Below are 16,674 nucleotides of genomic sequence, written 5' to 3' on the forward strand. Positions count from 1 at the left end.
AAGGCCTCTCTGGAATACATTCAAGAATATGTAGCCAGATTGTACAATATTTTTTTCCTAAAGCTACTTCTAGTTGCGCTGAGGATCCTTCCTTGTGGACTGTGAAATGGTGTGTATAAGTGCCTACTGTGTAAATATTTGTTGTTTGCCTCTATTTCACACTTAGCAGTAGATCCTCAACAGATATGGAACACTGTATTTGGGGGAAAAAATATGAAATTTAAGTCTTGCAAGACTCAGAAACATTAATTTCATCATGTGGAGGTCTGAGCATCTTAATTTCAGTATTCATTACTGCTTGTTCCTGCCTTGGAAGAGGGGCAGATAGTGTAGCCAGAGCTGGGAGTATTCAGCAAGGCTTTTCCTTCTGGAAACGTGGTGCTTCAACCAAGATGCACACTCTCTCCTTCGTATTAATTGCATTGCAGTGACTGAGTCAAGTTCTTTGCTTCTGGTGAGTTGCTCTATAGTCTGCAACAGCAATGCTTTATTGTTGCCTGTTTTATTGGGATTTTGTATTCAGGCTTCCCACTATAAATCTGTTGCGCACATCTAAAATGTCTCCCTGCAGTTGTTTAAGTGGGAACATGTGATCTGTTTTGTGATATTGAAAACTGTCAATGAGAGCATTTGAAAAAAAGAAAATAATAATAAGGGGGGGAGAGATGCTCTGAGCTGAGCCGTGCAACATCTCACCCACCAGAGCCCAGGGCTGCGCAGGGGCCGCTGTGCTGCGTGCAGGGTGCGCGGGGAAACGCAGGAGTGGGACACCCGATTACTGTCCCTATCGGTGATGGTGATGCCCAAAGATGAGGCAGGAACCCTGTTCTGGTAGGTAGCTCAGGCACTAGTGCAAAGCTTGCTGGTGCTACAGCTTAGGGACCTCGTGTTAGTTATACATTGATTTACATCTGCCTGCTCTCTATGTCCCCCTGCCTTGGTGTTGTCCCCTGTCTAACTGGGATGTACCTACATACTGTACCTCCAGGAGAGGGGTAAAGAGCTGCCCCCACCATACACCTTCCCCTTACGCCAAACCCCTGGCACCAGAAAGCCAAAACACTCCCAGACCTGCCAGGAAGCTTCTGCATAGAAGAGGCAGCCCCAAGGAGCTCACAGGGGAGATCAACAGCTGCCCTTGGGTATACAGGAGATAAAGGCATCTTTGGACGCTATTTATGTACACGTATAATCCAATGATTGTCATACTAATCCCCTCTTCCAGCTGGAAGAGGGAGAAATTTGTTCTTTCGTGGGACAATAAAGGAGATTTAGCTGCCTTAAATGTTATGGCACAGAGGTGAACAAGAGCTCTCCCTTCATGATTATTTTATCTTGCGTGCTTGACAGCTGTCTGTCACTTGTGTATAGTCCATTACAGGAGACAGCCCTGTTTCTGTTGTGCGTTTATAGAGGTGGTCTTCATAAGCTTGTATTTAAGGGATCTTCTGAGAACGCTAATACTTAAAAAGACTCTAATTTGGTTTATGGTCTTTTTCAAGACAGACAGAAATTGGCTTGGCTGAGAACAGGGACTTGACACTTCATTACACCCACCCAAATTCAGGGCAATTCAGTTAAAAGCTTCAATCTCTTATCTCAGGCACAAGGAACCACAGCAGCTGTGGGCAAGGGTCACGCTGCACGCTCCAGGACGGGAGCTGCTGGTTCGGGGAAGTGGCCTGGGGGTGGGCGGCGAGACTGGCCTCCTGCGCACATCCGAAGTCTGCGTGGGTCTGTGTGTCCTCCGTCAGCCTTCTCTCGGTGCCTCTTCCACCTTCCTCTGTGCTTCAGAGCAGGCAAACAGGCTTTTGTGCATAATGTAAAACCCTTTCTCTTTTGAGAGATCCGAAGGACAAATAACATCTTTAAAGTTTCCGCACAGCCCCCTTCACGTTGTGATGCTCAGAGACGTTCCCCAGATGCAGACAGTTCTGAGCAGCTGGTTTTTGAGGCCTTCAGAACTGCACATCACGGAAGATGCATCAGCTCTCAAGGACTTCATTAGCAGTACCCAGCCCGATGCTCCCACCAGGCTCTCTCACCCCGCTTGTCCTCCCCAGGCTTCTCTGCAATGCCCGTGGTTTTGCAGAGGGTTTTGCAGCCCTCTTTGGCTGCACTGAGCCCCTCATGATGCCCGGGGTAACCACCTCTCCCATGGCTGTGGTCACCTGCTTTTTTCCCTCTGTGGAGAAGGTCTGCTCTGAATTTTTGGTCTCCAAGCAGTAACCCTGCGTGTGCGTTGTTTAGATCTGCTTGCAAGAACTTCTCTCCATTGACTTAGAAATTAGCATTTCAAATTCTGTGGGGGAGGAATTGCCAAAGTTCTTATATTTTAAGCTTCAAATTAGAGTATTAGAGTTTGGAACGGAATCAAAATATCTAATCCACTTTGCATTCCCTGTTTGATCTTTCCTTTCTGCCTTATGAATTGGCACCATTGTCCTTAGGAGGTACAGCAAGATAGTGCTACTCTGGGAGGCTTCTCCCACGAAATACAAAAGCAGCGTTGCACTGATTTACAGTGCCCTTTCAAATAACTGTTAGATTAGCATAGATGACACGGGGTTGTACTGGAAAGAGTTTATGCTCGTCAGCTCCATTATTGAATGTCCTCTGAATTATTGGCCAGAGGAGAGAACAGGCTCACGGCGGCTGGGCACAGCTTGGACGGCTCAGTGTTGCCTCGTATTCCTTAAAAGAATGACTGATTTATGGGAGTTAAGCAGGCTGGTCCACGCTTTGCACCCCAGATCTAAGTTTCTTGTCCTCCCTTCCATCTCTGTCTCCATCTCCGTCTGTCCTTGCTCCGTGGTGCTGCTGCATCTGGCTCCTGTGGGTCACAGCCCAGCCTAGTGGGGCAGCAGCGTTTTGCTGGGGGGGCCACGTGGAAATAAAGGCAGCCAATTGTTTGTCTAGGGAGAAATGAGCAATTGAAATTTTTTTTTTGGCTGCTGCTTAAGGGTAGTAAAGCTTCCTAAAAGAAAACAGTGTTTAGAGATCTGTAATAGAGGCCTGATGAGACAAATCGATCGAATTCCTGGGGTGCTAAAGTGTGAACGTGCAAAAAGCCTAGTAAGAATTTCTCACCAATTGGCACCTTATCTGCAGCGGCTGCGTGAGCAGTTTCCATGCTGCATGCTAACACCAGGCACTAATTTTAGACCACAGGGTCTATGAAGAGCACAGTTCCCAGCTCTTTACTTGCTATAATTTACTTAAGGCAACCGGGAAGCTGGTGCATGCACTTTGTCTATTCCAGCAAGGGAGGCATCTGCCTCCGCTAGCAAGAAGTCTCATACCAGGAGAGCACACTTGAAACAAATTGCTGTGTAATACAAGAGATGATTTTTAATCCTATTTTAAAACAAATGTTCAGAGTTCAATTCTGAAAATGAAGAAAAAATAAATAAATCATTGGAATTGTGTAATATGGCTTATTATTCTGGCATAAAAAGCCCATCTAGAATTTATTGAGCTGATTTTGCTCACATTTGTTCGGTATAAATAAGCAGTAACTTAAAACAGAGAGGATCAGCTCTCCTGCGTGCACTCTCCTGTGGTTTTGAAGGGTGAATTTGCCACCACTTAAATCCTATAAAAGTTCAAAGCTCTACAGCAGAAGTATTAATAAAGGACATGGCCGTAAGCAGGTTGTGTCATCGGGGATGAGTGTCGGCCTGACGTATCATCCGTGGAGTGCTTTGTTTGCCTTTGGTAAATGTGATGAGCTCCAGGCTTTGTGCTGAAGTGGCACTGGCGAACTTAGCCATGGCTTATCTGGCTGGCACTGAGCGGGATGAGCCTCTGCTTGCGATCCGGCCAGTCGGGGTGGTTTCACAGTGTTACTGGAGCATGGTGCTGCCCTCTCCAAGCTGGTTCCTCTCTTGGGAGCAGGTATGAGACAGCTGAATGAATGCAGTGCATGTATGGTCTTCCTGCGGAGACCCTGCTGCTATGCGTGGGGCTGTCCTCTGCGTCTGCATGGGCCAGGTGGCTGCCTTGAAAAATGTAAGGAAAAGAACTCCAGCGTGTTTTAGACCAGAGAGAGAAGGGTTTGGAAAAGTAAGTACATGTACCAGTGCCGCCAACTCTCAGGGCAGCTGGAATACCAAGCAGCAAATAGTGGCAGCTACGCAAGGGCGATGCCGAACAGCTGCAGCGAGGCATGTTATCCTCTGGCTGTAGCAGCAGTGCTGTATCCGGCTGGGACCTGGTGCACCCGGGTGGTTTCATCAATAACAGCGTGATGCCCGCCGGCATCGAGCCTGTGCTGAGTGGGAACCCTGGGAGGGAGCCTGGCCCTGAGCACCAGCCCTTCCAAGCCAGTTGTTTTTGTCCCAGTTCATGGAAAAAAAAAAATCTCATTCCTTTAAACATTTTGGTAAGTGTTAATATGCTTTTGGTGCAGTGGAAATAATTGCCATATGGCTGCAAGATTTGCCATCTGTCCAGAGAGGCTGAAATGCAATTAGTCCATGTAGTCCATTTATCAATCCATAAGTGACAATATTCACAGTCCTGGCAACTTTGGTTGCTGACAGAATCAACGCTTGTATAGGCCTACCTGTCTGCCCTTATTACAATCAATACATAAATGAGATGGAAAAAACCACATCATTCAGCCATGCCCTTCACCCCTGACAGAAAGGTAAAGAAGTCTGCACTGATGTAAATGAAAAATGGTATGCCTTAATTTCTGGAAGTACTGATTTGATTTTTATGTCCAGTAGGCCTTAATTTTAATAAGACAAAGCCAGGTTTTCTTGCAGTCTTTCAGTCAAGAAATACCAAGAGGACAGAGTGTGTCAACAGGGGAAAAAATGGCTATTAAGTGCTTTCTTGTTGTATTAACTTAGCAAAAGCTTAATGTTAGCAACATGAGAAACATGATCATTAGCATGATACATGGCAGCAGGTTTTATTCTTCCAATGGTTCTTGTTCGCCCCCCAAAAAGTGAGAAGATGGCTTCTCAGCAGAGGGAATAAATTCTGCAGTCAGGTCAAGGCTTTCTTATTTCTAAACCACAAATGCTCTGGCACTGTGAGCGGTCCGACTTCTCACTCTCCTCGAAGCTCAGCCCTGGCAGTGGTATGGATTGGCTTGGCCACGCAGAATGGCTGGCCTCTTCGAACCTTGGGTTAATTTGTAATGGCCTATGCACATCCAAAAAAATCCTTGAACAACTGATCTGGTTTACATATTACCCCGACACATCTTGGACTGTTAGTTTGTAACAAGAACTTGTGCTGCACTTTGTTTGTTCTACGGATTGTCAGCGAGCCCACGCTAATTTCTGCGACTCTGCTGACATAAGAATGCCATTTTTCACATTTTTCGCATCATAACCTGTAGTAATGTAACCTGCATCACACGATCACTGGAAGAATGCTGTTGATGGAATTAAATCCTCACATAGCCCACACCTCACATAGCCCATGAGGCCTGGGGCAGAGGCACCCAGAAATCCAAAGTGTTGAGGGCTTTGGAGCTAAGGGAGTGGGACTGTGGGGATCTCAAACAGGTGGCTGTTGGGTTCAGGAATTTCTGGGAGGATCTTCTCCCAGTGTTATCCACAACACCGTAGTGTGCTCCACTGCAGAGTTAGAAGGTTGTAGGGGGTTAGTTTTGTGGTTTTGCTGATGTATTTTTGAAGGGGGTGTCTTTTTTGTTGTTGTTGTTTTGCTTTATAGATGCTGTTTCTCATGCGCAACTTGCTGGTTCTGGTTTTCAGATTTAGTACTTTTTCCTCTCTGATGCTCAGGAGATTTCCAGAGGTTCTTCAGTATTGTTCTGGTTTTTTTATGCCAACAAATAAGTGTACACTTCTGAGATCTGTACTGTAAATCTGGTGGCAACAGATAGCTTTGTATTGGTAAAGATTAGAATTATCAGTGAATAATATTAGTTTCTAAATGTTTGAATTCCCTTTGTATTTTTAACTTGAAGCAGATAAAATATGCCATTCAGTGATCTCTAAGGCGAATGCGCTAGCTTTAAGAAGTATGTTCCTCTGCTCTTTAGAGAGGTGCTGTTGCATGCCAGCAGCAGCCAAAACGTTATGATCATTGGCATTATACTATTGAAATTCCCCAAGAAAGGAAGCCTGCCTTTCCCCATGTAGTCCAATTTAACCTGCACCGAGTGGAGGATACTCGCATTGGCAGCACTCGCTCGTGTCCAGCACCTTTCCATTCCAGGCTGAGCGTGGTGGATGCACTCAGACCAGTCTTTTCCGCTTCTCACATGCAATCTTTGGTGTTCCTGACTGCATTTGGTGATTTTGTTTTTGTCTTCTGGATGGCTTAATCTGGGAGGAGGCTGTAACGACAGACCTGGTGGAGCAGGGCAGCGCTGTTGCCAGCCCGCTGCTGTTCCCAGCACGGGCAAGCTGAAACACGTACCCAAAGCCCTGTGTGGGCATGGGTTTGCATCTTCCTAATCCTTTATAGACCAAATTGCTTATTCTTTAATTGCCTTTAATTTTTACATGCTTCAGCTTCAATAAAGGTGTGAATCCCTGTATTAAACCACCCATGGCACCTTTTTCATGTCCTCCAACAAAGCACCTGGCCATGAGCGTCCTCTGCGCTTCCCTGGTGCTTTGGCAGCGGCTCCAGTCACAGCGTGTACCCGGCACAGGGCCTGCACCCGGCCCCGGACAAGCAAAGCCTTATCGTTTTCTGCTGGTGTTATGCTTGGTGGAATTCCTTATTTGCCCCTTCAGGCAGCAGGTCAGAGTTATCCAGCTTGTTCTTTAAACAGAACTGATAGGCTCTCCCTGCCCCCTCCAAGTTTAAGTGGAAGAAAAGCCTCAAGGGAGAGCGTTTGAATAGGGGATGGGAAAGGATATCAATAATTACATGTGTGGATTAGTGCACGGAAGAGTTCTTCTCCAAGGATCTGCTTGGTGCTGTGGTGTGTAAGATAATGGGGAGTTTAATCACATTATTTTGCAATAGTGAGGCTTTGATTATGCTGCTGATTAAAATCACCTTTTTTGGATTGGTGCGCAGATAACCTCATCTGCCGTTTAAATTCTTGTGACGTGGGGAAGGAAAACGTCCTGAGCACGAAGATGCTGCCCTGCTGGTGGCAGTGGGTTTGCTTGCACAAAGACACGCATGGTCTTTCACTCCAATGTTGTGTTTGTAGGTGCAAAATATTTTGATTGTATATCCTCTGATATTTAACCTCTATTTTTTAAATGGACACCAAAGAGCGCACACAACCTCAAAATATCCCTGACCTTCTGAAACATAGAAGGCATCTTGTAAAGGATTAATAATAATAATAGAGAGTGAGGGATTTTCCTGCTGGCTTACAAATGCAAAATAAATCACTCTTCCTCCAGCATTGTCTGCATTATTTTCTCCTCCTTGATAATTTCTCACCACAGTAACACGAGAGGGGTGCCAATCCATAGCGGCTGCATAATGCAAGGCCGGGGGATGCTGGCTGTCGCTTTCGGGTGCTGCTCGAGGAACTTGGCGTAGGGCACGTCTGCAGCGAGCTGGCTTCATCCTCCTCAGCTGGAGCAGTTGTGGTGCACGCACGTGGCTCTGCGAGCCGTAAGGAACAGGCGGGTGTCTCCTGCCTGGGTGGGAGATGCTGGCATCGGGGTGAGGTGGGGAGCCAGTCTGCCTCCCCCCTCCTACAAAACTGGCCTCTCCGCTCCAAGTTTTATACTTCCAGTTTGATGGAAGTCTCTCACTGAAATGCTACAAGGGGAGCGCTGTGCTATGGAGGAAGCTCTGCTAACAGCATTGATGCTGTTGGGGCTGAGGTGAGCCCCAAAGATGTAATTTTTAACCTATCCAGAGAAATGTGAAAGCTTCTGGGGGTCTGTTTATGTGCTGACACGGCCTTATTTGTCAACAAAGCTAGGAGGGTTTGGGTCTATCCTGGCAAAGGGGGTAAACAGAGTACTGTTATTTCCATTTTTTCCCAGTTTTATTAGCTTTGAATTTATCCCTGTGTACACAGGAGGCTGTGTAAACATTTCTAGGGGTGCAAATTTATGGAACCTCTTTCAGTGCCTTCTCAAGAAGGATCTGTGAAATAACCAGAGTAGCAGGACCAGTTTCACACATGCCCGAACTTGTTTTTTATTTTCAGAACAATCTTACCTATAGTGGAGTAGTTCAGGGTCTTTTCAGTTTCTATCCTCTGTGTGTGTTTATTCACGGACTGTCTTAAAAGGTGAATAACCATCTGGAGATAGCCCAAAAGTTAAGTGTGAACTTTTCCACTGCCCAAGCTAAGCCTTTTTGTTTATGTATTGACTTCACAAAGGCATCATGGTATTGTGAGAGCTCCCAGGTGTTACAGCGACTTTCACACTGAGAGCTTTTGTCCTGAAGACTTATTCTTTTGGACTTACTCAGCTGTGAACCAAAAATGAGTTTAATTAACATCTGTACTTTTGACAGAAAATTCCTCTTTAGCTAGCTATTTTTTTCTTATTTTTTTTTTTTTTGTCTAAGTAACTGGAACTATTATGTTTCCTACAAATGTAAGAAGCACTTTTGTTAATTACATTGTCTGTTGAAATAATAATGCCTGTAAATGAAGGGAGCTAGAAAGATGTCTTTTTTTTGCATTAATTTAATACACTTCTGCAGGTGCAAAGATATCAAATCTAGCATAAAGTGGGCACTAGAGAGTTATGTCTGTAGTCATTTGAATAAGTTGCACGACCTTGCCCTTGGTTAGCACTGCTGCAACTTTGTCATCGCAGTCATGGTGAGAGAGAGAGAGAGAGAGAGAGGTCTGCCTACAGACCAGGGATTTCAACAACTGCAGGATTGAAAAGAAGGGCTTTGGGTAAATTTATATATTTTTAAATATTTTTTTCTCATTCTTTCCTTTTTTGGGGGGCAGTGTAACTTCTGTCCTAATAGTCTTGTTTTTCCAAGAATTGCTCTGTCTGCACTGTAAGTGACCGCAGTCCGCCCTGTGGCTCGGCACTGCCAGAGGTGCAGGGCTTGGGTCCCATAGCGCTGAAAAATGCATTTGTAGGGGTGCCTGCATCTTCTTACAGGCAGAAAACAGCAGAGCCAAAGCTGAGTGCAGCTGTCCCCTGCTAGCCCTGCCTGTCGCTCTGGGCCAGTTCTCCCATCCACTGTGCACAACAGATACTCCGATTTTCTCTCTGCCCTGACACTGCCTGGCCTGTTTTGCTCGGGGTTGCTGCTCCGTCCTTCCAAGTAATTTGTGCGATGGAAGTTGCTGTGTTTGAAGGTGTGTTTGCATTTCAGGACCAACAGGAGCTGACCAGGTGCAGGAAAGTGTCCCACCAAGGAGCAGACCCAGTTTGCAGGGCAGTCATCCTGCCACCCCCAGCCTCTGAATTGTGCGGGAGCCGTTGTTAAAGCCACCGGCAGCGTCCCTCTGGTCTGTGAAGACTGTTGGTTTTTACAATAGTCGCTTTTGTTCTTTTGTTGAGTGGTGAATATTCAACTATTGATTTAGATTTTTCCACTCATGTAGTCAAAAACTTCCCAGGGTGAGAGATCTGCTACCAAACCACCCTCTGATGTTAGCAATAGCAAAGCTGTGGAGAGGAAATGAGGCGATTTAATTTTATTTCCAGGCTCGCTACTGGCTCTGTTATCCCGGGATGCCATCTCGCTCTTTATGGCTGCTTCCTCAGGTGTAAAATGGAGCCATTACCACCTGCTTGCTCCGTGCTACCAATTTTGCAGTCTTGCACGTTGGAGCAGGCTCTCTGCTCCTGATGGCTATGTGTGCTGGCAGCCAGCATCCAGACTTGTGTGTTGCATCTGATGAGATTTGACTGACCCGAATTAATTAGCACATGCCAATTTGGGAAGGTAGTGAGCTTCCTCGTTTCGTAATGCTGGTTTGCTGATATCGCATCTGTAAAACATCCATGCTTAGCTTTTGCCTCTGCCCAGCTTTTTGCTGCATTACCTGACGGTGACAATGCATGCCTGAAAATCCCAGCTGCTTTTGCACGGAGAGCATGGCAGCACCAGTTAGTTTTTGGACAGCTGAGTCTTGCAGAGGTGTGTAAACAGCTTTATTTAAAATAAAGCAAAAATACCCCCCCTCCACCTGCTATTACTATATTTAAGTGAAGGAAGAGGTGCCCTGCCCCATGTACCTTGCTCAGAAAGCTCGCAGGAGCTCACAGTGGGGACACCAGAGGGTCCCTGTCCCCTGCTGGCAGGGCGCTTCTGGTCACTGACCCCGTGGTGATGGACACTGAGTGTGTGGTATCTTGGGGCGTTGGGCTGCTCGTGACATGTAAGGAGGATGTACTCATGCTGACTTGAGCACGTGGGGCAAGGTTAGAGGTTCGAGCAAGGGCAAAGTGAGCATCAGCACTAAGAAACTAATTCGTGTGGTTTTCCACTCCCTGGAAAGACTGCTTGGAGGACAGCCGGGCCCCTCTGTGTTTTGAACAAAGACAAATTCTGTGTGCCGATTACGTGTGACGATGTGACTGTAACTCCGTGTACTTTTAGGGGCACTTGGAGGCTTCTGAGGCCATGGGGGAGCGAGTGGAGAGCTTTCTGCTCTCAGAGTGCAGGATGGATTGGTTCGGGTTTGTTTGGGACTGAAGGCACCGTGTTCATCAGGCTGCATTTAACAAATATATTTTTTGTATGATGATCAGTTGCAGTGATGGGGGGCATGTTGCAATGTAGGATTTTATCTTTGTACCTACTTTTCTTCTTTCTTGAAAGACCCTCATTATCTATTGCTCGTTGTAGCAAATCACTGCAGATCTGTCAGGCGGTGTAAAGCTCGGCGCGTGCACAAAGGTGGCCTGTAGCGGGAAGCACCACGTTCCAAAAGCTCTACTCTGCCGCACGGTCTGGAGGCACGTACATCCTCCACCCCATGTAAGCTATATGAAGATGTATTTAAAGGAGCTCGTCACACACTCGTAAAATTTGGCATGGTTATATGTTAACAGAAAGTGGCACTGTACCTCACTCAGCTGTGGATGAAGTTAGTTAGCTTTAGAGCCTTAGTTTTTGCTTTTATAATTCCTGTGAAAAGGTTAGTGACATATTCCTTAATTAATGGAGAATGATTGCTCATTATGTGAGGTTTGTCTCACATAACACAAGGATGGAAATTAAAAGTCAACTAAAATAGATAAAACCACGGCTTGAAAATTATTATCATATTTATAAAACATGCCAGCCACGTGTAATAATAAAGCTTATCAAAGTGCGTTCTCCGTCTTAATCTGCGTTATTAAACAAAGAACCATTAACTATAATTTAGGTCTCCATTTGCTAGATTTCAAGCTGCTTTGCTCGAAACACTGGATATTACTGTCAAATAGATTTCTGAACAGATTTTTTCTAAAGAGAAATTTATTTAATCGATCATTAACAGATTTGAGATTTTAAACATTCATAAATTCTCTGTTTTTTGATTTACAACTCACATTTTGGGTGCCTGGCAGAGCCAGTGCTTCTCACCTGCACTTTCACATCACGACCAGGTTACAGGGGCTCACACACCAGCTGACATTGCCAACATTTCAAGCTAGCATTGCAGCCATTTTTAGCATAAAACCCGATAAATCTTGGCTAAAGTGAAAAGGAAAGAAACTGTGGAAAACAAAGTCATTCCTTAGTCAGGGAAGTGCTTTCCTGAATGTCAAAGTTTGCAAGTAATGTAGTGAGGCATTGATGGAATAAAGCATCGGTCTGGAGGTCTCCAAGGCCATGGTTTAGTTTAGGAAACAAAAAAAAAAAAAAAGGCTAACAGCATTTCATTGGAAAATTGAAGTTTTACAGTTGCCTGTGTGTTTTCCACTGGCTTCTGGCATCGCTGACAGCGCAGTGCAAGGGGAAGCCTTTGTCGTTGTTGAATAATCATAAGGATTAGAAATATAGTCGGCTTTTGTCTTTAGCTTTTAATGACAGCAACAAATGACTGGATAGATGGCTATCTCAAGTCCTGAATGTTATTATCCATTAATTTACCCACTCAGATGCATGTATAAAGCCCTCACTGCCAGCAGTAGCTGCTACAAGACTCCTGAAGGAATGGAGATAGATAGTTGTTCCCTTTGTTCTGCATTTGTTATCTCCAGATTTACTTTATATGGTTGCTGCTGCTGCTTCAGAGAGGCCAGGCGTAATTTTAGCAGTATTTTCTGGTATTGTTAAGGTGAATTAACAGAAATGTGTATATAAAGTTGTTTGTGAGTTGGGCTTTCAAGAAGGAGAAGTCTGAAACTTTTGAAAGTTTAGGCTGTGATATATAGGTCATATTGCCATTAGCAAAAACAATTAATATTACAATCCACTACAAATACAGAGCTAAGTAGAAGGCTAAATAAATTCAGAATTATTCTTCACTCAGAGAATGTACGTATTTTTTAGACCAAAACAGTAAGTAGCTTGGGGGAAACCTCCCTTGCTTAACCCTGTGTAATGTGTGATGGAAGTATCTAAAACATATTACGGAGCCCTGGCCCTGCTTTTCTTCCAGCTACGGACTGCAGTGACAGTAGCATGGGAAACAAGAGGCAGATTCCCTGCGTTACTGGTAAGGAGGAGCTGAAGTAAATGATGCTCCTTCACAGCTGTGACATGACAGTCCCCTTGTAATTGAAATAGAAGTATTTTACGGTTTGGCACAGCTGTCTATCTAGAAACATGCATGGCAGCCCCTGAAAAATGTAAAACCTTGCATATGTCTTGCAAGGAAAAAAAAATGTTTCGTTTTCTCCCTTCTGAGGCATTATGGGGCTTTGCAAGATCACACCAGCCTTCCTGAGCTAGCTCTGCAGTTAGATTGCTTCATCTGTGTGATGTTTATGAATTGCTTCCCTCAATTTTATTTAAAGTGTAATGATCAAGATTGTGCATGGTGTTTTGTACAGTTCCCACATACAGAACCTCAGCTTGTTATATTCTAAAAAACGTAGAGGTGGATTTAAAAGGAGCTGAAGATTGTAGAAATTAATAAAAATATAGTTCCAAAATGATGGGACTGAGAATAACAAAAGAGAATTATTTACATGGATATGAAAGAATGACTTGTGAGAGAGAGATCATCTGGCCTTTCACATACCTATCTTCATTTGCTTTGTGCAAAATTCAGCATGGCAGCCTTCTCAGTTTGCATGAGGTAAATATTTGTGGGAGCTAATAATGGAGTCTATTGCAGTACGGTTGTTTTTGAATATTGTCAGAATTCTACTAATGATAAAATATTTTGTATGTGATAAGAAAATATCAAGTGGTACACTTTATATATACCATTATATACTGTAGCTTTTAAGAACAAAAAGCATAAAAATATATACCATATATATTTATATGAACACGACGTCTTTATTTGCAGTTCACTTTTTCTAAACTTGGATTAAAGGTAATAACTTGAGGTGAATTTAGTTTTACGGCCTTTGAGTAAGTCTTAATTCCGATCTGGATGGCTTGGTGTGTATCACCAAGTTCTTGTTCTTTCAGTCCTGCATCCTCTCCGCTCCTACATGTGGTTTGCATTGCCACGTGTTCAGGGTGGAAACACTGCTCACAAAATGTTTTTGAGGAGCAGCGCTGGTTAGGGCTGGGGTGCCGGGGGCCTTACCTCAGCCCTGGCACGGCCCCTTGCACTGGCAGGGCCTTGGGCCTGTTTCTTCCCCCCCCCTCGCTCCCCAGGCAGATTAACTGCATTTGCATCTGATGAGCTTTTCAGGCACGTCCACAAAATGGTGCAGTTCTCAGGACAGAGTTAGTACTTCAGGAATGGCACCCTGCCTTTGTTTTGGTAGCATCGGTGGTGCCTCCGCGGAGGGGTCCTGTCTCTAAGCAGGACCACAGCTCGCAGCGAGGAGCAGCAGGAGGAAAGCTGGCCGTGTGGGGTTTGTGGTTCTTAGGAAAATGTGTGGATGGGGAAGGAAAGCGCACATGTGAGCGTCCTTTCCTAGAAATAAGTGTTTGGAGGAAAAGGTGGGTTACACAGCGTAACAAGAGGAGGAAAAATTGGCCTTGCGCTGCCTGGTCAGGTCTGGGCTTCCGGGACATTTCATCTTCCACAGACTCATGCATCCATTTCTCCTGTCCCTCCCTATTCCAGAGAACAGCCCATCTTCACCACCAGAGCCCATGTCTTCCAAATTGACCCCAGCACGAAGAAGAACTGGGTCCCCGCAAGCAAGCAGGCTGTAACTGTTTCCTACTTCTATGACAGCACGAGAAACAGCTATCGGATTATCAGTGTGGATGGAGCCAAGGTAGGAGGCTGATGGTACCCCGATGTGTTTACTGTGTGGAGAGGATCGTGGACGTCAGCCCTGGCTGGCGATAGACAGCTAGATAGACGGGCTGCATTGAACACATAAGTTCATAAATACTCGTTTTTTTTTTTTATATATAAACCGTTGTGGACAGTTGTAGTGACAACTGAAAAAACACAGAGCAACTTAAAAGTGATTTTTCCAAAATGAATTGACCTAGACAGGATTTTATCACCGACTAGTTTGACTTCAGTCCTAATGAGCCAAGAGCTTTAACTGCCAAAATGTTGTCTGTAGCACAGTATCTAAACACACCACCTGTGCTAGGTAGATAACACTGTGGCCTTTTTGGTGAAAAAATGTTCTTTTTAAGGGGAACAAGGAGACAGATATGTGTAGACAAGAGCTTTTGATTTAAATGCCAACTGCGTATTCCCTTTTGCATGGTTGAAATGTTTACAGGTTAGCACTTAATATTCTACTGCTTTTGCACTGAGGTTCATCAGCCTTGGGTGACAAATTAGGCATGTAGACATTCCCTGCCGTCCATGCTTTTTCTCTTATTTTGTTTTGCATTCCCAAACAGTGTGCTGAAGTATTTCCTGCAAGAATCCTGGTCACTTGGGTGGAGTGGGTTGCTCAGACAACCATTTTACTACCTTTAGCACCTCCTCCCTCTGATTCGTCCCTCCAAACTAACTTGTAAGGTGACCACTTTCACGTAGTAGATTGCAAAAGTGTAAGGTAAAACATTTCACTCTTGTACAAAAATCATTGGTCATTTCTGTCATTTCAGCCAAAGCACAAAATACAGAAAAATGAGATAAGTTTATAGCCTGCTCATCTGTGTTCCTGTTCAAATGAGGGTGTTTAAAATGTCACTATCCTGGGAGAGAGCTACCTCAGAAATCATCCCTCAATAAACCGCTTATATCTGTCATGCCTACTTCACATGCTTGTTTTTCCAAATATCCCCTGTGCTGCATTTGGTTATATATTGGCTTATAAATCAGCCAAACCGCCTGTTGAAATTGATGGTGATGTTCCATTGAGATAGGTACAGCACGAATACATTGCCATCGTTACGCTGTCAGTGCCGGCGTGCTCAGCTCCAGAAAGTCCCTGGTTTGCTGGGGAGCGCCCAGCCCTGCGCAAGCTGCTGGGGTTGTGGGTGTGCATTAAGAGCAATTAATGAAAAGCAAGCAATTATTGCTGTATGTGTTGGAGTGGGGGGGCGCAGGGCAGTGCATGCCCTCAGCCGGAGGGTACTGCCCAGTGCTGCAGGGCATCCAAGCTCCACTCCTTCATCAGCCCAAAAGACGGAACCAGTCCCCCCGGTCGTGTGTACCCCGAAAGGCGGAGAGCCTTTCCCCATTAAAATTCTCTCCTGTGGCTTCCCAAGCGAGAATCAGTCACTCGCCACATGAATTATTCGTCTTGTATCGAACCTTTGCTGATTAAGGAGCAGGTCGAGAAGAAATGGTGCCTCCACGCTTGCCTCTGGAGAGTCCTATTGCCTGACGTGTCTGTTTAAGAGCACTGATTTGGAAAAAGGACGGTGTTTGTACCCAGCTAATGATAGAAGTTGCTTTTTTCCCCTCAAACAACTATTGCTTAGCATTGTGACCTACTTTTCTAGTCCAAAATGAAGCCTGGTAGGACTGTGAGGAAGAATATAGGCAGCGCTGGTTGGCTTTGTCCTGCTTTCCATTCATCTCACTTATTAGAATAGAGTCTTCGTGTGTTGGCAAGTATCAGGCAGATTAGCATCGCTGCAGGCAAAATTATCCCTCTTTTAATGACAAAAAGCCGAAGCTCAAGTGAAAGGAGGGACTTGGGCCTGGAGGGAAGGTGGAGATGAAGGACACGTATCTCTTACAACTCTCCATCACTCTCTCTTGGCTGCAAAGTGGCTGTTCTAACAGTGTGGGACAAACACACGTGATGCACACTGGATTGAAGAGAAATCTCATTTAAATCCAACTCAGATGCAGCTGTTGGATTCTTTTTTAACCTTACGTTGACTTAGATAGCAACAATAAAAATAATTTAAAATTATTAAGAATATTGGGTGCTTCACTTAAACATTGTTCTTGCTCAGTCACATAAGCTTCAGGCATTCAGCGTGTTGCCCTGGGCACTGCGTTGAATTGCAGGTGTGCAGAATAAGATGGGGCTGCCAAAACCCTCACTGTCCTACAGAGCACGGGGCAGGCTGCATGGCGTGCACCAAAGGCATGCTCAGCACCCTCCTGAGGCTCCGCCAACCTGGTGGGCTGTGCTTTGTGCATGGTGACAAAAAAGCCCTGCTGAAATGCCTGGGGAGTCGAGCAAGGAAAAGTGGCTACCCAGGATTCATAATAGCTTTTACCACTTTAATTCCTCTCTGGTTCCAAGGCTAGGAGAGAATGGGTTTTATAATTCCTACATCTTT

The 16,674-nt window shown here is 45.0% G+C and overlaps 1 protein-coding gene across 1 annotated transcript in view; it reads left to right on the forward strand.

Moving 5' to 3' along the window:
* HOMER2 (homer scaffold protein 2) overlaps nt 1-16,674 on the forward strand; it is a 54,430-nt gene that overhangs the window by 7,082 nt on the left and 30,674 nt on the right. Inside the window, exon 2 of the mRNA XM_083850677.1 lies at nt 14,081-14,237. Within this exon, the coding sequence (XP_083706803.1) occupies nt 14,081-14,237 (157 nt within the window). The remainder of the gene's footprint in view (nt 1-14,080; nt 14,238-16,674) is intronic.

Source organism: Anser anser, assembly GCF_964211835.1.
Source record: "Anser anser genome assembly, chromosome: 10".
Taxonomy (NCBI): Eukaryota; Metazoa; Chordata; class Aves; order Anseriformes; family Anatidae; genus Anser; species Anser anser.